Genomic DNA, 22,651 nt, shown 5'->3' on the forward strand with positions numbered 1-22,651 from the left:
CCCCCCAGAAAAAAAAAAAAACAAAGAGATGTTTTAAAGTTGAAATTTTTATTGACAGGAATTCCCCGCCCCCAACCCTGAACTTCGGGTGGCGTCACCTGGAGGAAAAACAACAAAGGGTTAATTCAACCCCAAAATTCCCAAAAAAATTCCCGAAATTCCGATTTTGGGGCCCCCTCAGACCCTCCCCGCGTGGGGGAGGGGCACAGGAATCCATCAGGGGGGGTCAGAGCCCAGTGCTGCCATCACGGGGGGCCCCACCCCAAAAAAATCCCAAATTTCCACCCCCGGATCCCAAAATTCACTAAAATTCTAAACCCAGATGCCAAAATAGCTGAAAATTCCAACCCCAGATCCCAAAAACCCCAAAAATTCCAGCCCAGATCCTGAAATTCCAACTCCAGATCCCAAAAACCCCAAAAATTCCAACCCCAGATGCCAAAATTTCCCAAAATTCCACCAAATTCACCGAAATTCCAACCCCAGATCCCAAAATTCCACACCCAGATCCCAAAAACCCCGAAAACTCCAACTCCAGATCCCAAAATTCAAACCCCAGATGCCAAAAAACCCCTAAAATTTTACCCCAGACACCAAAATTCCCCAAAATTCCACACCCAGATAACAAAATTTCAGCCCCAAATCCCAAAAACCCTGAAAATTCCAACCCCAGATGCCAAAATTTCCCAAAATTCCACCTCAGATCCTCAAATTCCCCAAAATTCCAACCCCAGATCCCAAAAATCCAACCCCAGATCCCAAAAACCCCGAAAATTCCAACCCCAGATCCCAAAATTTCCAAAAGTTCAGCCTCAGATCCCAAAATTTCAGCCCCAAATCCCAAAATTCCAGCCCCAGATGCCAAAATTTCCCAAAATTCCACCTCAGATCCCCAAATTCACTGAAATTCCCACCCCAGATCCCAAAATTCCACACCCAGATCCCAAAAACCACCAAAAATCGAATTTATCCCTTTTCAAACCCCCCAAAATTCCCTTAAACCCCAAAAACTCCAATTTTAATCCTTTTAAGTCTCCCAAAATCCCCTTTAAGGCCCCGAAAAATACAATTTTAACCCCAAACTCGAATTTTAACCGTTTTAAACCCCTGAAATTTTTCTTTAAAATCCCAAAACTTCAATTTTAACCCTTTCAAACCCCCAAAATTTCCCTTTAAACTCCCAAAACTTCAATTTTAACCCTTTCAAACCCCCAAAATTTCCCTTTAAAATCCCAAAACTCCAATTTAACCCTTTCAAAACCCCAAAATTTCCCTTTAAAATCCCAAAAATAAACTTTTAACCCTTTCAACTCCCCAAAACTCCAATTTTAACCCTTTTACTCCCCAAAAATTCCATTAAACCCCCCAAAATCCAAATTTAACCCCCAAAACTCCAATTTCAACCCTTTCAACTCCCCAAAAATTCCATTAAACCCCCAAAATCCAATTTTAACCCTTTCAAACCCCCAAAATTTCCCTTTAAGCTCCCAAAAAATTGACTTTTAACCCTTTCAAACCCCCAAAATTTTCCTTTTTAAATCCCAAAAATCGACTTTTAACCCTTTCAAACCCCTAAATTTTATCTTTAAAATCCTAAAAATTCAATTTTAACCCTTTGAACCCCCAAAATCCAATTTTAACACCCAAAACTTCATTTTTAACCCTTTCAAACCCCCAAAAATTCCATTAAACCCCCAAAATCCAATTTTAACCCTTTCAAACCCCCAAATTTCCCTTAAACCACCCAAAACTCCAATTTTAACCCTTTCAAACCCTCAAAATTTCCCTTTAAACTCCCAAAAATCGACTTTTAACCCTTTGAACTGCCCAAAAATTCCATTAAACCCCCCAAAATCCAATTGTAACACCCAAAATCCAATTTTAACCCTTTCAAACCCCCCAAATTTCCCTTTAAACCCCCCAAAAACCAATTTTAACCCTTTCAAACCCTCAAAATTTCCCTTTAAACTCCCAAAAATCGACTTTTAACCCTTTGAACTCCCTGAAACTCCAATTTTAACCCTTTTACTCCCCAAAAATTCCATTTAACCCCCCAAAATCCAATTTTAACACCCAAAACTCCAATTTTAACCCTTTAAACTCCCCAAAACCCAACTTTTACTCTTCCAACACCCAAAAAAACCCCTTCAAACCCCAAAAAATCCACTTTCAAACACCATTTTACCCATTTTAACCAACTCAACCCCCCCAAAACTCACCGAATTTTGGGAATTCCCATTTTTTTGGGGAAAACTCTCAATCCTCCTCCTCATCCTCGGCGCCCCCGGCGCCTCCTTGACCTTTTTTGGCGTTTTTCCTCTTGACGCGCCCGGGGCGGCCGCCGCCGTAGGGGGAGCGCAGAGAGAAGTCGATGTGTTTTTGGGAGTCCAGGCGCACGATGAACGACGGGATGTTCACCACCTGCTTCCGGACCCTGCAATTCCCAAATTCCCAAAAAAAACCCCGGGTCAAAACTCCGAAATTTGGGGTTTTTACGGCAAAAAAAGTGATTTTTTCCGATCAAAAAATCACTTTTTTCCGCGCGAAAATTGAGTTTTTAGAGAGCGAAAATTGCATTTTTGTCAAGAATTTGTGAGGGGAAAATGAGATTAAAGAGAGAAAATGGTTTGGGAAATGTCAGAAAAGAGAATCCCAAAAATATGGGAATTTTTCCCAAAATTTGGAGATTTTACGGCAAAAAAAGCACTTTTTTTGGACAAAAATCGCATTTTTTTGGAGACGTTTCAAGAAGAAAATGAGATTTAAGAGAGAAAATGGTTTGGGAAATGTCAGGAAAGAGAATCCCAAAAATTCGGGAAATTTTCCCAAAATTTGGGAGTCAGAATCCCAAAATTTGGCTTTTTTGCAGCACAAAAATCACATTTTTGGCAGGAATTGGGATGGACGGGCACAGCCGGGATTTTTTGGGATGAGGCTCAGGGATGTTCACCACCTGCTTCCGGACCCTGCCGTTCCCGAATTCCCAAAAAAAACCCCGGGTCAAAACTCCGAAATTTGGGATTTTTACGGACAAAAATTCGGTTTTTTCCGCGCGAAAATCACTTTTTTCTGCGCGAAAATCGTGATTTTTGGAGAGCGAAAATCGAATTTTTTTCGAAACTTTTCGAGGGAAAAATGAGATCTGAGGTCTGAGAAATGTCAGGAAAGAGAATCCCAAAAAAATGGGAATTTTCCCAAAATTCAGGAGTCAGAATCCCTAAATTTGGAAAAAGCGCTTTTTTCCGCGCGCAAATTGTGTTTTCGAAGAGCAAAAATCGCATTTTTTCCGAGAATTTGTGAAGAGAAAATGAGATTTAAGAGTGAAAATGGTCTGGGAAATGTCAGGAAAGAGAATCCCAAAAATATGGGAACTTTTCCCAAAATTGGAGTCAGAATCCCTAAATTTGGGAAAAGCGCTTTTTCCACGTGAAAATTGCTGTTTCAGAGGGCAAAAATCACTTTTTTTTCGAGAATTTGTGAGGGGAAAATGAGATTTAAGAGAGAAAATGGTCTGGGAATTGTCAGGAAAGAGAATCCCAAAAATTCGGGAAATTTTCCCAAAATTTGGAGATTTTATGGCAAAAAAAGCACTTTTTTTGGACGAAAATCGCTTTTTTTTTTGAGACTTTTTGAGGGGAAAATGAGATTTAAGAGAGAAAATGGTTTGGGAAATGTCAGGAAAGAGAATCCCAAAAATTGGAGAAATTTTCCCAAAATTTGGGAGTCTGCATCCCAACATTTGGAGATTTTACGGCAAAAAAAAGCACTTTTTTTGGACAAAAATTGCATTTTTTCCAAGAATTTGTCAGGGGAAAATGAGATTTAAGAGAAAAAATGGTCTGGGAAATGTCAGAAAAGAGAATCCCAAAAAAATGGGAACTTTTCCCAAAATTCAGAAGTCAGAATCCCTAAATTTGGGAAAAGCGCTTTTTCCACGTGAAAATTGCAGTTTCAGAGGGCGAAAATTGTGTTTTTTACCAGAATTTGTGAGGGGAAAATGAGATTTAAGAGAGAAAATGGTCTGGGAAATGTCAGGAAAGAGAATCCCAAATATTCGGGAAATTTTCCCAAAATTTAGGGGTCAGCATCCCAAAATTTAGGCATTTTATGGCAAAAAAAGGACTTTGTCTGCACAAAAATCACATTTTTTTTGAGACTTTTTGAGGGGAAAATGAGATTTAAGAGAGAAAATGGTCTGGGAAATGTCAGGAAAGAGAATCCCAAAAATATGGGAACTTTTCCCAAAATTTGGGGGTCAGAATCTCAAAATTTGGGAAAAGCGCTTTTTTAGACATGAAAATCACGTTTTTTTTTAAATTAATGAGGGGAAAAGGAGATTTAAGAGAGAAAATGGTCTGGGAAATGTCAGGAAAGAGAATCCCAAATATTCGGGAATTTTTCCCAAAATTTGGGAGTCAGAATCTCAAAATTTGGCTTTTTTTTGCAGCACAAAAATCACATTTTTGGCAGGGAATTGGGATGGACGGGGCACAGTCGGGATTTTTTGGGATGAGGCTCAGGGATGTTCACCACCTGCTTCCGGACCCTGCCGTTCCAGAATTCCCAAAAAAAATCCCGGGTCAAAACTCCAAAATTTGGGATTTTTACGGCAAAAAAAGTGATTTTTTTCGCGCGAAAATTGCCATTTTTCCGGGAAAAAATCACTTTTTTTTTGAGAATTTCTGAGGAAAAAATGAGATTTTAAGAGAGAAAATGGTCTGGGAAATGTCAGGAAAGAGAATCCCAAATATTCGGGAAAATATTCCCAAAATTCGCAGTCAGAATCTCAAAATTTGGGAAAAGCGCTTTTTTCCACATGAAAATCACATTTTTTTTTTAATTTATGAGGGAAAAATGAGATTTAAGAGAGAAAACGGTCTGGGAAATGTCAGGAAAGAGAATCCCAAAAATTCGGGAATTTTTCCCAAAATTTGGGGGTCAGCATCCCAAAATTTAGGGATTTTATGGCAAAAAAAGCACTTTTTTTGGACGAAAATCGCATTTTTTTGAGGAATTTGTGAGGGGAAAATGAGATTTAAGAGAGAAAATGGTCTAGGAAATGTCAGGAAAGAGAATCCCAAAAATTCGGGAAATTTTCCCAGAATTCTGGAGTAAGAATCCCAAAATTTGGGAAAAGCGCTTTTTTTCCACGTGAAAATCGCATTTTCGGAGAGCGAAAATCACCTTTTTTTTGAGAATTTGTGTGGGAAAAATGAGATTTAAGAGAGAAAATGGTCTGGGAAATGTCAGGAAAGAGAATCCCAAAAATTCGAGAAATTTTCCCAAAATTCGGGATTCAGAATTTTAAAATTCGGCTTTTTTACGGCCAAAAAAGCGCTTTTTTCCGCGCGAAAATCGCGTTTTCGGAGAGCAAAAGTCACATTTTTTTCGAAACTTTTCGAGGGGAAAATGAGATTTAAGAGAGAAAATGGTCTGGGAAATGTCAGGAAAGAGAATCCCAAAAATATGGGAACTTTTCCCAAAATTTGGAGATTTTACAGCAAAAAAAGCGCTTTTTTTGCACAAAAATCGCTTTTTTTTCGAGACTTTTCAAAGGGAAAATGAGATTTAAGAGAGAAAATGGTTTGGGAAATGTTAGGAAAGAGAATCCCAAATATTCGGGAAATTTTCCCAAATTTTGGGAGTCAGAATCCCAAAATTCAGCTTTTTTGCGCTACAAAAATCGCATTTTTAGAACAAAAATTGCACAATTTGGACCAAAATTTTGGGATGTTACTTCCCCCAGAATTCCCTAATTTAGACAGGAAGGTGTTCTCCAGTGATTCCCAAAAAAAATTTGGGGAAAAAACACCAAAATTTGGGACAAAACTTCGCATCTTGAACTCTTAAGTCGCTGCACAAAATGGCGGGAAAACAACAAAAATTCTGGGGGAAAAAACCCAAAATTTGGGATTTACTCAGGAATTTTGGGATGTATCTCCTCCAAATATTCCTAAATTTATTTGGAAGGTGTTCCACAGTGATTCCCCAAAAGAATTTGGGGAAAAAACACCAAAATTTGGGAGAAAATCCTCAAAAATTCGTCTCTTGACTTTTAAGAATCGCTGTGAAAATTGGCGGGAAAACGCCTAAAATTTGGGTAAAAAAACCCAAAACTTGGGGTTTCCTCAGGAATTTCAGGATCCTAATCCTTTAAAGATTCCCAAATTTATCCAGAAAGGTCCTTTGGAATGATTCCAGAAAAAAAATGGGGGAGAAAACTGTGAAAAATCCGTCTCTTGACTTTCGAGAATCGCTGCGAAAATTGGCGAGAAAACACCAAAAATTTGGGGAAAAAACCCAAAACTCGGGATTTTCTCAGGAATTTCAGGATCCAAAGCATTCAAAGATTCCCAAATTTATCCAGAAAAGTCCTTTGGAAAAAAATTTGGGGAGAAAACCGTTAAAAATCCGTCTCTTGACTTTTGTAAATTGCTGCAAAAATTGGCGAGAAAACGCCAAAAATTTGGGGAAAAAACCCAAAATTTCGCATTGAACCCAAAAATTTTAGGACGAGCATCCTGTAAACATTCCCAAAAACATCCGTAATTGTGGGAATTGGTGTTTTTTACCTGCTTTCACCCCTTTGGCGCCGCCCTTCGCAAGGTGTACGGCAGAGCCGCAGTGAGGCCTTGCCGAGCTCCCAAAAACGCGGGAATTTCACCCAAAATTGGGGCGGATTTTGGGAATTCCTGCATGGCATCCACTGGACTTCATCCTAAAGATGTCCACAATCCCAGATTTGGGACAAAACCGCCAGAATTTGGGACAAAGCCACAAAAAAATTTCACTTTTGAGCTTAATGTGAAAATTGGCGGGAAAACGCCAAAAATTTGGGTAAAAAAACCCAAAATTTGGGATTTCCTCCAGAATTCCAGAATCCAAATCCTTCAAAAATCCCCAAATTTATCCAGAAAGGTTCTTAGGAACGATTCCAGAAAAAAATTTGGGAGAAAACCGTTAAAAATCTGTCTCTTGACTTTTGAGAATCGCTGCGAAAATTGGCGAGAAAATGCCAAAAATTTGGGAAAAACCCCAAAATTTCGCATCGAACCCAAAAATTTTTGGATAAACATCCTGTAAACATTCCCAAAATTATCCAAAATTGTGGGAATTGGTGTTTTTTACCTGCTTTCACCCCTTTGGCGCCGCCCTTCGCAAGGTGTACGGCGGAGCCGCAGTGAGGCCTTGCCGAGCTCCCAAAAACGCGGGAATTTCACCCAAAATTTGGGGGGTTTTTGGGAATTCCTGCCTGGCATCCACTGGACTTCATCCTAAAGATGTCCAAAATCCCAGATTTGGGACAAAACCGCCAGAATTTGGGACAAAGCCACAAAAAAATTTCACTTTTGAGCCTGAGGTGAAAATTGGCGGGAAAATGCCAAAAATTTGGGGAAAAAACCCAAAATTTGGGGTTTCCTCAGGAATTTCAGGATCCAAATCCTTCAAAGATTCCCAAATTTATCTAGAAAGGTCGTTTGGAATGATTCCAGAAAAAAAATGGGGGAGAAAACTGTGAAAAATCCGTCTATTGACTTTCGAGAATCGCTGTGAAAATTGGTGGATAAACGCCAAAAATTTGGGTAAAAAAAGCCTAAATTTGCGATTTCCTCAGGAATTTCAGGATCCAAATACTTCAAAAATTCCCAAATTTATCCAGAAAGGTCCTTTGGAATGATTCCAGAAAAAAATTTGGGGAGAAAACCATGAAAAATCCATCTCTTGACTTTCGAGAATCGCTGCGAAAATTGGCGAGAAAATGCCAAAAATTTGGGGAAAAAACCCAAAATTTCGCATTGAACCCCGAAATTTTAGGACGAACATCCTGTAAACATTCCCAAAAACATCTGAAATTCCCAAAAACATCCGAAATTGTGGGAATTGGTGTTTTTTACCTGCTTTCACCCCTTTGGCGCCGCCCTTCGCAAGGTGTACGGCGGAGCCGCAGTGAGGCCTTGCCGAGCTCCCAAAAACGCGGGAATTTCACCCAAAATTGTGGGGATTTTGGGAATTCCTGCCTGGCATCCACTGGACTTCATCCTAAAGATGTCGAAAATCCCAGATTTGGGACAAAACCGCCAGAATTTGGGACAAAGCCACAAAAAAAATTCACTTTTGAGCTTGATGTGAAAATTGGCGGGAAAATGACAAAAATTTGGGTAAAAAACCCCAAAATTTGGGATTTCCTCAGGAATTTCTGGATCCAAATACTTCAAAACTTCCTAAATTTATCCAGAAAAGTCCTTTGGAGAAAAATCTGGGGAGAAAACCGTGAAAAATTCGTCTATTGACTTTCGAGAATTGCTGCAAAAATTGGCGGGAAAACACCAAAAATTTGGATAAAAACCCCAAAATTTCGCATCAAACCCCAAATGTTTTTGTAAGCATCTTGTAATCATTCCCAAAAACACTCAAAATTGTGGGAATTGGTGTTTTTTACCTGCTTTCACCCCTTTGGCGCCGCCCTTCGCAAGGTGTACGGCGGAGCCGCAGTGAGGCCTTGCCGAGCTCCCAAAAACGCGGGAATTTCACCCAAAATTTGGGGATTTTTGGCAGGAACCCACCGGATGTGGCGCTGGCGGATGAGCACGCGGGCGTGGTGGATGGACTTGGCCAGGCCCAGCTTGAAGACCTGGGTCTGCAGGCGGCGCTCCAGGAAATCCTCGATTTTCAGCCCCAAAATGTAATCCAGCTTCATCTTGCCCTCGTCCAGCACCCCGATGCGCACCAGGCGCCGCAGCAGCGCGTTGCCTGCAGGTTTGGGGGGAAAAAGGAGGATTTTGGGTAAATTGGAGATTTTAAGGGGAAAAAACGGGGAGAAAATAGGGAGAAAATTGGGAGAAAAGGAGCAAAAATACGGAAAAAATGGGGAGAAAACGGCGAGAAATAGGGAGAAAATGGAGAGAAAATAAGGGGGGGAATGGTGGGAAAATAGTAAATCAAAATAGGGAGGAAATGGCGAAAAATGGGGAGAAAATTGAGAGAAAATAAGGGGGGAAATGGTGGCAAAATAGTAAATAAAAATGGGGAGAAAATGGCGAAAAATGGGGAGAAAATTGAGAGAAAATAAGGAGGGAAATGGTGGCAAAATAGTGAATGAAAATGGGGAGGAAATGGGAAAAATATGGGGAGAAAACACAGGAGAAAACGGGGAGAAAAATGCAAGAAAAATGAGGGGGGGATGGGGAGAAAATGGGAGAGAAATGGAAAAAAATCGGGAGAAAAATGAAGGAAAATAGAGGGAAAACTGGGAGAAAATAAAGGCAGAAAATTGGGAGAAAATCAGGGAAAAAATGGGGAAAAGATACAGGAAAAAACAGGGAAAAATGGGAGAAATATGAGGAGAAAATAAAGGAAGAAAATGGGGAGAAAAAGGGAGGAAAAACAAGGGGAAAATGGGGAGAAAAAATGAAGAAAATGGGAAAAAATGGGAAGAAGTAGAGGAGAAAATAAGGGGAAAAAATAGAGGAAAAATAGGACAAAAAATGAGGAGAAAATAGAGGAAAAAATGGGAGGAAAATGAGGAGAAAATGGGGAGAAAATGGGAAAAGAGAATCAGGGAAATTGAGGATTTTGGGCAATGTAATCCAGCTTCATCTTGCCCTCGTCCAGCACCCCGATGCGCACCAGGCGCCGCAGCAGCGCGTTGCCTGCAGGTTTGGGGGGAAAAAGGGGGATTTTGGGCAAATTGGAGGTTTTAAGGGGAAAAAACGGGGAGAAAATTGGGAGAAAATATGGAAAAAATGGGGAGAAAATGGCGAAAAATAGGGAGAAAATGGAGAAAATAAGGGGGCAAAATAGTGAATAAACATGGGGTGAAAATGCAAGAAAAAATGGGAAGAAAAATGGAGAGAAACGGGGAAATAATTGGGGAGAAAATGCAGGAAAAATGGGGAGAAAAATGTGGGAAAAATAGGGGGAAAACTGTGAGAAATAAAGGAAGAAAATGGGGAAAAGAAACAGGAAAAAACGGAGAAAATGGGAGAAATATGAGGAGAAAATAAAGGAATAAAATGGAGCAGGAAAAAATTGGGAGAAAAGAGGGAAAAATACAGAAAAAATGGGGAGAAAACGGCAAAAAATGGAGAAAACTGGGGAGAAAATAAGGGTGGAAACGGCAGTAAAATAGTGAGTAAATATAAGGATGAAAAAAGAGGAAAAAAGGGGAGAAAATTAGAAGAAAATAAGGAAAAAACACAGAGAAATTGCGGAGAAAAAAGGGGGAAAATGGTGGAAGTAATAGGGAAAAGATACAGGGGGAAAATGAGGAAATAATGGAAAGGAAATTACAGAGAAACAGGGAAAAAATTGGGGAGAAAAACTGGAGAGAAATAGGGAAAAATTGGGGAGAAAAACTTGAGAGAAAAAGGGAAAAATTGGGGAGAAAATGCAGGAAAAATGCGAAGAGAAATGTGGGAAAAATAGTGGGGGAATGGGGAGAAAAAAAAAGAGGGAAAATGAGGAGAAAAAACGGGGAGAAAATGGGAGAAAATAGGGAAAAAATGGGGAGAAAATGGCGGAAAATAGGGAGAAAATGGAGAGAAAATAAGGAGGGAAATGGTGGCAAAATAGTGAATAAAAATGGGGAGGAAATGGGGAAAATATGGGGAGAAAACACAGGAAAAAATGGGAAGAAAAATGGAGAGAAACGGGGAAATAATTGGGGAGAAAATGCAGGAAAAATGGGGAGAAAAATGCGGGAAAATAGGGAGAGGGAATGGGGAGAAAATTGGAAAAAAATTGGGAGAAAAGGGGGAAAATTTGGAGAAAAACAGGGCAAAAATTAGGTAAAATGAGGAAAAAATGGGGAGAAAACATGGGGGAAACTGGGAGAAAATAGAGGGGAAATGGGGGAAAAATAGAAAAAAAAATGGGGAAAAAATAAGGAGAAAAATGGTCAGAAACTGGGGGAAATATGGGAAGGAAATAAAGGGAGAACATAGAGAAAAATGAGGGGGAAAATGGGGAGAAGTGAGGAAAAGTAGGGAGAAAATAAGGGAAGAAATGGAGGCAAAATAGCGAAAAAAATAGGGAGAAAACGGAAAAAATATAGGGAGAAAATGGGGAGGAAATAAGGAAAAACATGGAGAAAATAGGGGAAAGAAATTGGGGAGAAACACAGATAAACTGCAGAGAAAAAAGGGGGAAAATGGTGGAAATATAGGGAAAAGATATGGGAGGAAAATGAGGAGAAAATGGAAAGGAAATTAGAGAGAAACAGGGAAAAAATTGGGGAGAAAAACTGGAGAGAAACAGGGAAAATTGGGGAGAAAATGCAGGAAAAATGGGGAGAGAAATGTGGGAAAAATAGTGGGGGAATGGGGAGAAAATGGGAGAAATACAGGGAGAAAATAAAGGGGGAAAATGGGGAGAAAAAAAGGGAGAAATGAGGAAAAAATGGGGAGAAAATGGGGATAAAATGGGGAGAAAATAGGGAGAAAACAAAGAGAAAATAAGGGGGGAAATGGTGGCAAAATAGTGAATAAAAATGGGGAGGAAAATGGGAAAAATATGGGGGGAAATGGTGGCAAAATAGTGAATAAAAATGGGGAGGAAATGGGAAAAATATAGGGGGAAATGGTGGCAAAATAGTGAATAAAGATGGGGAGGAAATGGGAAAAATATGGGGGGAAATGGTGGGAAAATAGTGAATAAAAATGGGGAGTAAATGGGAAAAATATAGGGGGGAAATGGTGGCAAAATAGTGAATAAAAATGGGGAGGAAATGGGAAAAATATGGGGGGAAATGGTGGCAAAATAGTAAATAAAAATGGGGAGGAAATGGGAAAAATATGGGGGGAAATGGTGGCAAAATAGTGAATAAAAATGGGGAGGAAATGGGAAAAATATGGGGAGAAAACACAGGAAAAAATGGGAAGAAAATTGGAGAGAAAAAGGAAAATAATTGGGGAGAAAATAGCGGAAAAAATAGGGGGAAAACTGGGAGAAAATAAAGGCAGAAAATGGGGAAAAGATACAGGAAAAAAACAGGGAAAAAATTGGAGAAATATGAGGAAAGAGTAAAAGAAGAAAATGGGGAGAAAAAGGGAGGAAAAAGAAGGGGAAAATGGGGAGAAAAAATGAAGAAAATGGGAAAAAATGGGCAAAAGTAGAGGAGAAAATAAGGAGGAAAATAGAGGAAAAATAGGAGAAAAAATGAGGAGGAAATAGAGGAAAAAATGGAAGGAAAAATGGGGAGAAAATGGGAAAAGGGAATTGGGGAAATTGAGGATTTTGGGCAATGTAATCCAGCTTCATCTTGCCCTCGTCCAGCACCCTGATGCGCACCAGGCGCCGCAGCAGAGCGTTGCCTGGAGATTTGGGGGGAAAAAGGAGGATTTTGGGTAAATTGGAGGTTTTAAGGGGAAAAAACGGGGAGAAAATAGGAGAAAATAGGGAAAAAATACAGAAAAAATGGGGAGAAAATGGCAAAAAATACGGAGAAAATCGAGAGAAAATAAGGGGGGAAATGGTGGCAAAATAGTAAATAAAAATGGGGAGGAAATGGGAAAAATATGGGGGGAAATGGTGGCAAAATAGTGAATAAAAATGGGGAGGAAATGGGAAAAATATGGGGGGAAATGGTGGCAAATCAGTGAATAAAAATGGGAAGGAAATGGGAAAAATATGGGGAGAAAACACAGGAAAAAATGGGAAGAAAATTGGAGAGAAAAAGGAAAATAATTGTGGAGAAAATGCAGGAAAATGGGGAGAAAATAGGGGGAAAACTGGGAGAAAATAAAGGCAGAAAATTGGGAGAAAATAAGGGAAAAAATGGAGAAAAGATACAGGAAAAAACAGGGAGAAAATGGGAGAAATATGAGAAGAAAGTAAAGGAAGAAAATGGGGACAAAAAATGAAGAAAATGGGAAAAAATGGGCAGAATTAGAGGAGAAAGTAAGGGGGGAAAATAGAGGAAAAATAGGACAAAAAATGAGGTAAAATAGAGGAAAAAATGGGAGGAAAAATGGGGAGAAAATGGGAAAAGGGAATTGGGGAAATTCAGGATTTTGGGCAGTGTAATCCAGCTTCATCTTGCCCTCGTCCAGCACCCCAATGCGCACCAGGCGCCGCAGCAGAGCATTGCCTGCAGGTTTGGGGGGAAAAAGGGGGATTTTGGGTAAATTGGATGTTTTAAGGGGAAAAAATAGGGAGAAAGTAGCAAAAAATTGGGAGAAAAGGGGGAAAATTTGGAGAAAAACAGGGCAAAAATTAGGTAAAATGAGGAAAAAATGGGGAGAAAACATGGGGGAAACCGGGAGGAAATGGGGAAAAAATAGAAAAAAACAATGCGGAAAAAATAAGGGGAAAATGTTTAGAAACTGGGAGAAATATGGGAAGGAAATAAAGGGAGAACATAGGGAAGAATGAGGGGAAAAATGGGGAGAAGTGAGGAAAAGTAGGGAAAAATTAAGGGAAGAAATGGAGACAAAATAGCGAAAAAAATAGGGAGAAAACGGAAAAAATATAGGGAGAAAATGGGGAGGAAATAAGGAAAAACATGGAGAAAATAGGGGAAAGAAATTGGGGAGAAACACAGATAAATTGCGGAGAAAAAAGGGGAAAATGGTGGAAATATACAGAAAAGATATGAGGGGGAAAATGAGGAGGAAATGGAAAGGAAATTGGAGAGAAACAGGGAAAAAAATGGGGAGATAAAACTGGAGAGAAATTGGGAAAAATTGGGGAGAAAATGCAGGAAAAATGGGGAGAGAAATGTGGGAAAAATAGTGGGGGAATGGGGAGAAAATAAAGGGGGAAAATGAGGAGAAAAAATGGGGAGAAAATGGGAAAAAATAGGGGGAAAAAAAGGGGAGAAATGAGGAAAAAATGGGGAGAAAATGGGGAGAAAATAAGGGGGGAAATGGCGGCAAAATAGTGAATAAAAATGGGGAGGAAATGGGAAAAATATGGGGAGAAAACACAGGAAAAAATGGGAAGAAAAATGGAGAGAAACAGGGAAATAATTGGGGAGAAAATGCAGGAAAAATGGGGAGAAAAATGCGGGAAAAATGGGGGGGGGGAAATGGGGAGAAAAACGGAAAAAAATCGGGAGAAAAATGAAGGAAAAAAGGGGGGAAACTGGGAGAAAATAAAGGCAGAAAATTGGGATAAATTTTTCTTAAAAATCTGAAAAAATCAGAAAAAAGTTAGAAAAAAACTGGAGAAAATCGCAACAAAAATCAGGGAAAAAATCAGAAAAAATTCGAAAAAAAAATCAGAAAAATAGGAAAAAAAATAGGAAAAATTCAGAAAATATATCAGAAAAAATAAGAAAAAAAATTAGAAAAAAAATTAAAAAAAACCATAAAAAAGCAGGAAAAAGTTTCTTAAAAATCAGAAAAAAAATTGGAAAAAAGTTGGAAAAAAAAGGAGAAAAAAATGGAGAAATTCGCAACAAAAATCAGGGAAAAATCAGAAAAAAATCGAAAAAAAATCAGAAAAAATCGGAAAAAAATGAAAAAATTCAGAAAATATTCAGGAAAAATTAGAAAAAAAAACAGAAAAAAATGCAAAAAAACAGGAAAAATTCAGAAAATTATCAGGAAAAATTAGAAAAAAAAATCAGAAAAAATAGGAAAAAATAGGAAAAATTCAGAAAAAATATCAGAAAAAATTAGGAAAAAATCCGAAAAAAAATTTTTAAAAACCCACCAAAAATTGCAAAAAAATCAGAAAAAAAAAAGGAAAAAAATCAGAAAAATTTAGAAAATATTCAGGAAAAAAATAGAAAAAAATCAGAAAAAATAGGAAAAAAAACCAGAAAAAATCAGAAAAAAATCAGAAAAAGGCAGAATAAAACAGGGAGCAGAACAGGAAGAATTTAGGGTAAAAAAAGGGGAATTTTGAGGCGGGCTCACCCTCGAAGAGGCGCCGCGGGTCCTTCTCGTCGAGCGTCAGCAGCTCCCGCGCCGCCTTTCGGATCTTGGCCAGGGTGAACTTCACCCGCCACACCTCGCGCTTGTTCCGCAGCCCATACTCCCCTGAGGGCCAAAAATTACCAAAATTCACAACAATTCCCAAAATTCACAACCCTCCCCAAACGCTTTTCTCACAAAAAAAAAAAATTCCCACAAAAAATTCTGTGTTTTTAGCAAAAAAATTCAATTTTTTCTCATAAAATTCGATTTTTTTCCATGAAAATTCACCTTTTTCCACAAAATTTTTTTCCACAAAATCTGGACTTTTCCCCACTAAATACCGTTTTTTTTTTTTCCTATAAAATCAGAGTTTTCCCCACAACATCCGAATTTTTTCCACAAAATCTAATTTCTTCACACACACACACACAATCAAAACCTTTTTCCACAAAAAAAGAATTATTTCCCACGAAATGCAAATTTTTCTCACAAAATCCAATTTCCCCCCACACGATCCAAATATTTTTCCACAAAAATAGAATTTTTTTCCCCACGAAATGCGAATTTTTTTCACAAAATCTGGGCTTTTTCCCACTAAATAGATTTTTTTCCCATAAAATCAGAGTTTTTCCCACAACATCCCAATTTTTTTTCACACAATCCGATTTCCCCCCACACGATCCAAACCTTTTTCCACAAAAATAGAATTATTTCCCACGATATGCGAATTTTTTTCACAAAATCTGGACTTTTTTACACATAATCCGAATTTTTTCCCAAGAAAATTGAATTTTTCCCCCCCCAGAAATCCCAAGAAACTTTTATTTTTCCCACCAAAAACCCTGAAAAAATTCACTTTTCTTTCCCTCAAAAACCCCTAAAATTCCCATTTTTTCCTCAAACCTCACATTTTCCCTCAGAACCCCCTAATTCCTCCCCAAACCTTGCTTTTCCCCCTCAAAAACCCAAAAAGTCCCATTTTTCCCCTCACAAACCTTAAAAATCCCCATTTTGCCCTCAGAAATCCCCCAGTTTCCATTTTCCCCCTCAAAAAACCTAAAATTTTCCATTTTTTCCTTAAAGAAATCCTGACACTTTCCACGTTTTCCCCTCAGAAATCCCTATTTTTCCCCTAAAAAAACCCCGAAAATTAACTTTTTTTCCCCAAACCCTCACATTTTTTCCCCAAAAATCCCCTTATCCCCCCAAACCTCACATTTTCCCCTCACAAACCCCAAAATTCCCATTTTTTCCCCTCACAACCCCCCAAAAAAACCCCATTTTTTATTTTTCCCGCCGTTTTTACCGATCAGCTTCAGCTCCTGGTCGAGCCGCGACTTCTCAAAGGGGCGCCGCGGGGTCACGTAGGTCTTGCGACACACCCAACTCCGCGCCACGGGCATGGCGACAGCTGCGGGGCAATATCGCGATATTCTTTAATCCCCAAATTCCGATAAATTCCCAAATTTGCCCGAAATTCCCAAATTTACCCGAAATTCCCAATTTTCCACCGCCCCCCCTCACACCGCGTGGCGCGCTCTGCGCATGCGCAGCACCCGCCCGCTAGACGGCGCCCTCACCGCGCCCTCAGAACCGCCCGCGTGGGTCTCGGAGCTTTGCCAAGGCCTCGGATTTGCTTTAAAGCGATGCCGCCGCTCCCGGTAGGTAAATCGCGATATTCTTTAATCCCCAAATTCCGATAAATTCCCAAATTTGCCCGAAATTCCCAAATTTTAACCGGCCCCCCACACCCCTCACAGCACATGGCGCGCTCTGCGCATGCGCAGCACCCGCCCGCTAGACGGCGCCCTCACCGCGCCCTCAGAACCGCCCGCGCGGGTCTCGGAGCTTTGCCAAGGCCTCGGATTTGCTTTAAAGCGATGCCGCCGCTCCCGGTAGGTAAATCGCGATATTTTTTAATCCCAAAATTCCTATAAATTCCCAAATTTGCCCGAAATTCCCAAATTTTAACCGCCCCCCCCACCCCTCACAGCACGTGGCGCGCTCTGCGCATGCGCAGCACCCGCCCGCTAGACGGCGCCCTCACCGCGCCCTCAGAACGCCCCGCGCGGGTCTCAGAGCTTTGCCAAAACCTCAGATTTGCTTTAAAGCGATGCCGCCGCTCCCGGTAGGTAAATCGCGATATTCTTTAATCCCCAAATTCCGATAAATTCCCAAATTTGCCCGAAATTCCCGAATTTACCCGAAATTCCCAAATTTTAACAGCCCCCCCCCACGCCCTCACAGCACATGGCGCGCTCTGCGCATGCGCCGCACCCGCCCGCTAGACGGCGCCCTCACCGCGCCCTCAGAACGCCCCGCGCGGGTCTCGGAGCTTTGCCAAGGCCTCAGACTCGTTTTAAAGCGATGCCGCCGCTCCCGGTAAATCGCGATATTCTTTAATCCCCAAAATCCGATAAATTCCCCAATTTGCCTGAAATTCCCAAATTTGCCCGAAATGCCCAAATTTTAACCGCCCCCCCCACTCCCCTCACAGCACATGGCGCGCTCTGCGCATGCGCAGCACCCGCCCGCTAGACGGCGCCCTCACCGCGCCCTCAGAACACCCCGCGCGGGTCTCGGAGCTTTGCCAAGGCCTCAGATTTGCTTTAAAGCGATGCCGCCGCTCCCGGTAAATCCCGAGGGGGTCCCGGTAACACCGGGAAAGCTCCGGGAGGGGTGAGGGGAACCCCGGGAGGGATCCGCGGTACCGGCGGTCAACGCTGCCTCACCTCAGCTCCGCCGCGTTGGCGGGCACGGAAAGAAGGGTGAGGCGGCCTGCGTGGGTTTATATACTCCGTGGGAAGACGCAACGCGCATTTCCTGCATGAGAGCCAATCAAAACGCGCGGTGAGGGCGGTGTTGACCAATAGGAAGAGGCGTGGGAGGATCATAGAGATGAGGAGAGGCCGCGTGGGGCGCCGCCATTTTGTCCTGAGGGAGGGGCAGGAGGGCCGAGTCCTCCAAGGGGGAGCGGGTGGATTTTGGGGGGAATTTGGGGGATTTTGGGGCGATTTTGGGGACACTGTGGGCTCGTGCAGCTGTGCAGGTGCGTCCCTGCATGGAACTGGGGTGTGGCTCCGTGTTGCCCCCTCAATATCCCAAAAAATACCGTCCAAAATCGCCACAAAGCCCCTCAAAACCCCCCACACACCCCCACAAAGGCACCAAAAATCCCGTCCAATATCCCAAAATTTTTTAAAAATCCCCTCAAATCCCCCCAAAAAAACCGAAACTTCCCAAATCTCCCACCCAAAATCGCCCCAAAACCCATTAAATCCCCTCACACCCCTCAGTATCCCCAAAACTCCCCCTGGAGATCCCAAAATCCCCCAAAATTCCCCTCAAGGCCCCAAAACTCAAAACCCCCCAAATCTCCCACCCAAAATCCCCTCAAACCCCCCAAAAAAAACCCTAAAAACCCCAAACCCCCCAAATCTCCCACCCAAAATCCCCTCAAACCCCCCAAAAAACCCCCAAAACCCTCAAATCTCCCACCCAAACTCCCTAAAATCCCCTCACACCCCAAAACCCCCCAAAAATCCCCAAAATTCCCCTCACAACCCCAAAAAAAAACCCGAAAAACCCCAACCCCCCCCAAATCTCCCACCCAAAATCCCCTCAAACCCCCCAAAAAAACCTCCCAAAACCCCCCAAATCTCCCACCCAAAATCTCCCCTTATTCCCTCACAACCCAAAATCCCCCGAAATCCCCCCCAAAAATTCCCCTCAAACCGCCCCAAAACCCCCAAATTTCCCACCCAAAATCGCCTCAAAACCCCCCAAAAACCCCAAATCTCCCACCCAAAATCGCCTCAAACGCCCCAAAAACCCCGAAATCTCCCACCCAAAATCGCCCCGAATCCCCTCACACCTCAAAAATCCCCAAAATCCCCCAAAACCCCCCAAAAATCCCCCCAAAAAACCCCAAACCCCCCCAAATCTCCCACCCAAAATCGCCTCAAACCCCCCAAAAAAACCCCAATCCCCCTCAAATTTCCCACCCAAAATCACCTCAAACCCCCCAAAAAAAACCCCAAAACCTTCAAATCTCCTACCCAAACTCCCTAAAATCCCCTCACACCCCAAAACCCCCCAAAAATCCCCAAAATTTCCCTCACACCCCCCAAAAAAAACCCCGAAAAACCCCAAATCCCTCCCAAATCTCCCACCCAAAATCCCCTCAAACCCCCCAAAAACCCCCAAAACCCCCAAATCTCCCACCCAAACTCCCTAAAATCCCCTCACATCCCAAAATCCCCCAAAACCCCCAAAAAATCCCCCAAAAAGCCCCAAAACCCCATCCCCGTTACCATGACAACCCCTCCGCTCGCCCCGCCCCTCCCTCCACCACTTTGATTGACATCCCCTTCAACCAATCACCGCCCGCATTTCCTTGGGCGGGACCATTTCCCTCACGGACCGCGGGGGGGGCCGCGGGAATTGGGGGGGGGTCGCGCTCGGTCGCGATCGGTCGCGACAGCGGCGCCGCCGCCGCCTCCGCCGCGGGGACCCCCCCGGGACCCCCCCCCGCCTTTTGGAACCGCCCCCGCCCCTTTTTTCCTCCCCCCCCTTTGTCCCCCTCCCCTCCATTTTACCCCCCCCTCAACATTCCCGATTTTCCTTTTTATTTTCCTTTTTTCCGCTTTTTTCCCTCGTTTTTTCCTATTTTCAATTCGCTTTTTTGGCCTCTGAGATCCCCCCTCAAACCCCGCCCTAAATTCCCTTTTTTTGCCCCATTTTACCTCCGTTTTTTCCCTGTTTTTTCTCCTTTCTCCCTCACAAACGCTCCTTTTCATTCCCAGATTTTTCCCTTCTTTTTTTTCCCTCATTAATTCCCCTTTTTTCCCAATTTTCCCTCATTTCTTCCCCAATTAATTCCCCTTTTCCTCCTCCCTATTTTCCCAATTTCCCCCATTTTCTCCCTCCTTATTTTCCCATTTTCCCCTCATTTTCCTGTATTTAATTCCCATTTTTCCCAATTTTCCTCCATTTATTCTTCCTTTTCCCCTCATTTTTCCTCTTTATTTTCCCCATTTTCCCCTTTTTTGTTCCTATTTCCCCCCATTTAATTCCCATTTTCCCCTTTTAATTCCCAATATTCCCCATTTTTCCCAATTTCCCCCTTCTAATTCTCATTTCCAAGTTTTTTGCCTTTTAATTCCCAATTTTCCCTCATTTTCCCCATTTTCCGCCATTTAATTCCCATTTTTCCCCATTTTCCCCCTTTTAATTCCCAATTTTTCCCATTTTTCCCAATTTCCCCATTGCAATTCCAATTTTTCCCAATTTTCCCCTTTTAATTCCCAATTTTTCCTCATTTTTCCCATTTCCCGCCTTTTTAATTCCAATTTTACCCCATTAATTCCAATTTTCCCCCATTTTCCCCCATTTAATTCCCAATTTTCCCTCATTTTCCCCATTTCTCCCCTTTTAATTATCTGGTTTTTAAATTTTCCCCCCTGTAATTACCATTTCCCCCAATTTCCCCCTTTTATTTCCCAATTTTCCCCATTTTCCCCATTTTTTCCCTTTCTTAATTCCAATTTTTCCAATTTTCCCCTTTTTATTCCAAATTTTCCCTCGTTTTCTCCCATTTTCCCCCTTTTTATTCCAAATTTTTCCCCATTGTTCCCATTTGCACCCTTTGTATTCCAAATTTTTCCTCATTTTTCCCCATTTTCCCCCATTTCCCCCCTTTTTATTCCAAATTTTCCCCTTTTTATTCCAAATTTTCCCCATTTCCCCCATTTTATTCCATTTTTTTCCCTTTTTATTCCAAATTTTTCAACATTGTTCCCATTTCCCCCTTTTTATTCCCAATTTTCCCCCATTTCATTCCCATTTTCCCCCATTTTTTCCCCTTTAATCCCCATTTTTCCCTCATTTTCCCCCATTTTTTCCCATTTAATCCCCTTTTAATCCCCATTTTCCCCGATTTTCCCTCATTTTCCCCAATTTTTCCCCTTTTAATCCGCATTTTTCCCCAATTTTCCCTAATTTTCCCAATTTTTCCCATTTCATTCCCATTTTCCTTTATTTTTCCCCATTTTTTCCCTTTTAATCCCCGATTTTCCCTCATTTTCCCCATTTTTTGCCTTTTAATCCCCATTTTTCCCTTTTAAGTCCCATTTTTCCTGATTTTCCCTCATTTCCCCCCATTTTTCCCCTTTTAATCACGATTTTCCCCCATTTCCCCCCATTTTTCCCCTTTTTATTCCCAATTTTCCCCCATTTCATTCCCATTTTCCCCATTTTTTCCCTTTTAATCTCAATTTTTCCCGATTTTCCCTCATTTTCCCCCATTTCATTCCCATTTTCGCTCATTTTCCCCCATTTTTTCCCTTTCAATCCCCATTTAATCCCCATTTCCCCCCATTTTATTCCCATTTTTCCACATTTTCCCTCATTTTTCCCCATTTCCCCCCTTTTAATCCCCAATTTTCCCTCATTTTCCCCCATTTTTCCCGATTTTTCCCGATTTTCCCCCATTTTCCCCATTCCCCTCATGCCCCGCCCCGCCCCTCCCCGCTGACCCCGCCCCTCCCCGCTGACCCCGCCCCTCCCCGCTGACCCCGCCCCTTTATGGGCGTGGCCTGAGATGAAGTGGGCGTGTCCACCTTGGCCCCGCCCTCCCCTGGCCCCGCCCCCTTTGCTGGCGGCCATGGCGGCGCTCGGAGCGCCCTCAGCGCTGGGGGCGCCCCCGGCCCGCGGTGAGTGATCGATTATCGGTTATCGATCAGCGGCGATCGGCTGTCGGCCGTCGGGTATTGAGCGTCGGTCATCGGGTATTGGTTATCGGGTGTCGGTTATCGGGTATCGATTATCGGTTATTGGTTATCGGGTATCAATTGTTGGTTATTGCTTATCGGGTATTGAGTATCGGTCATCGGTTATTGGTTATCGGGTGTCGGTTATCGGGTATTGGTTATCGGGTGTTGATTATCGGGTATCGATTGTCAGGTATTGGTTATCGGTTATTGGTTATCGGGCATTGGTTATCGGGTATCAATTGTTGGTTATTGCTTATCGGGTATTGTTTTATTGGGTATTGGTTATCGGTTATCGGGTAACAATTAGCGGGTATTGGTTATTGAGTATCAGTTATCGGTTATTGGTTATTGGTTATCGATTATGGGTAATCGGGTATCAGTTATCTATTATCGGTTATTCATTATCAGTTATTGGGTATTGGTTATTGGCTATTGCTTATCGAATATCGGGTATTGGTTATCAGGTATCAGTTATTGGTTATTGCTTATCGGGTATTGATTTATCGGTTATTGATTATAGGTTATCGGGTAACAATTAGCGGGTATTGGTTATTGGGTATCGGCTATCGGGTATTGGATATTGAGTATCAGTTATCGGTTATTGGTTATTGATTATCGATTATTGGTCATCGGGTATCAGTTATCTATTATCGGTTGTTGATTATCAGTTATTGGATATTGGTTATTGGCTATTGCTTATTGATTAATAGTTATCAGTTATTGATTATCGGGTGTTGATTATCGGGTATCGGGTATTGTCTGGTGGGTATCGCTTATCAGGTATTGGTGATTAGTTATTGATTATCAGTTATGGATTATAAAGTATTGGTTATCGGTTATCGGGTATCGGCTGTTGGGTATCGCTTATCAGGGAATGCTTTTCTGGTATTGATGATGAATTATTGACTATTGGTTTTTCATTATCGATTATTGATTATGGATTATTGATTATTGATTATATGTTCAGTTATTGGTATTTATTCCCCGTTTCCCCCATTTATTTCCCATTTTTCCCCA

General features: G+C 41.8%; 2 protein-coding genes and 1 non-coding gene across 9 annotated transcripts in view; 1 reads left to right on the top strand and 2 right to left on the bottom strand.

Moving 5' to 3' along the window:
• Window positions 1–29: 29 nt before the first annotated feature.
• RPS9 (ribosomal protein S9) lies at window positions 30–19,225 on the bottom strand. 7 transcript variants are annotated; one of them, XM_072921383.1, is made up of 7 exons: window positions 19,175–19,191; window positions 17,594–17,684; window positions 16,168–16,272; window positions 14,862–14,984; window positions 8,565–8,751; window positions 2,220–2,434; window positions 30–98 (listed from the first exon to the last, which is right to left on the bottom strand). In XM_072921383.1, exons 3-6 carry the CDS (start codon window positions 16,262–16,264, stop codon window positions 2,257–2,259), a joined length of 585 nt encoding a protein of 194 aa, XP_072777484.1. In that variant the 5' UTR covers window positions 16,265–16,272; window positions 17,594–17,684; window positions 19,175–19,191; the 3' UTR covers window positions 30–98; window positions 2,220–2,256.
• LOC121468880 (small nucleolar RNA SNORD88) lies at window positions 171–257 on the bottom strand. Its single transcript, XR_005978641.1, has one exon. It is a non-coding gene; the product is annotated as a small nucleolar RNA SNORD88 (small nucleolar RNA).
• Window positions 19,226–21,430: 2,205 nt separating the features above from the next.
• The window catches only part of LOC115491548 (uncharacterized), a 37,202-nt gene continuing 35,981 nt past the window's right edge, over window positions 21,431–22,651 (top strand). Inside the window, exon 1 of the mRNA XM_072921441.1 lies at window positions 21,431–21,574. Within this exon, the coding sequence (XP_072777542.1) occupies window positions 21,463–21,574 (112 nt within the window). The 5' untranslated portion in view covers window positions 21,431–21,462. The remainder of the gene's footprint in view (window positions 21,575–22,651) is intronic.

The sequence above is a fragment of the Taeniopygia guttata genome, chromosome 37, assembly GCF_048771995.1.
Source record: "Taeniopygia guttata chromosome 37, bTaeGut7.mat, whole genome shotgun sequence".
Lineage (NCBI taxonomy): Eukaryota > Metazoa > Chordata > Aves > Passeriformes > Estrildidae > Taeniopygia > Taeniopygia guttata.

Excerpts from the sequence above, each read along its gene's own strand:
- RPS9 (XM_072921380.1), bottom strand. The coding sequence starts at position 16,264 with ATGCCCGTGGCGCGGAGTTGGGTGTGTCGCAAGACCTACGTGACCCCG. Across the intron at positions 14,985-16,167 it reads CCAGGAGCTGAAGCTGATCG|GGGAGTATGGGCTGCGGAAC; the intron begins GTAAAAACGGCG and ends TTTGGCCCTCAG. Across the intron at positions 12,312-14,861 it reads CCCGCGGCGCCTCTTCGAGG|GCAACGCTCTGCTGCGGCGC; the intron begins GTGAGCCCGCCT and ends CCAAATCTCCAG.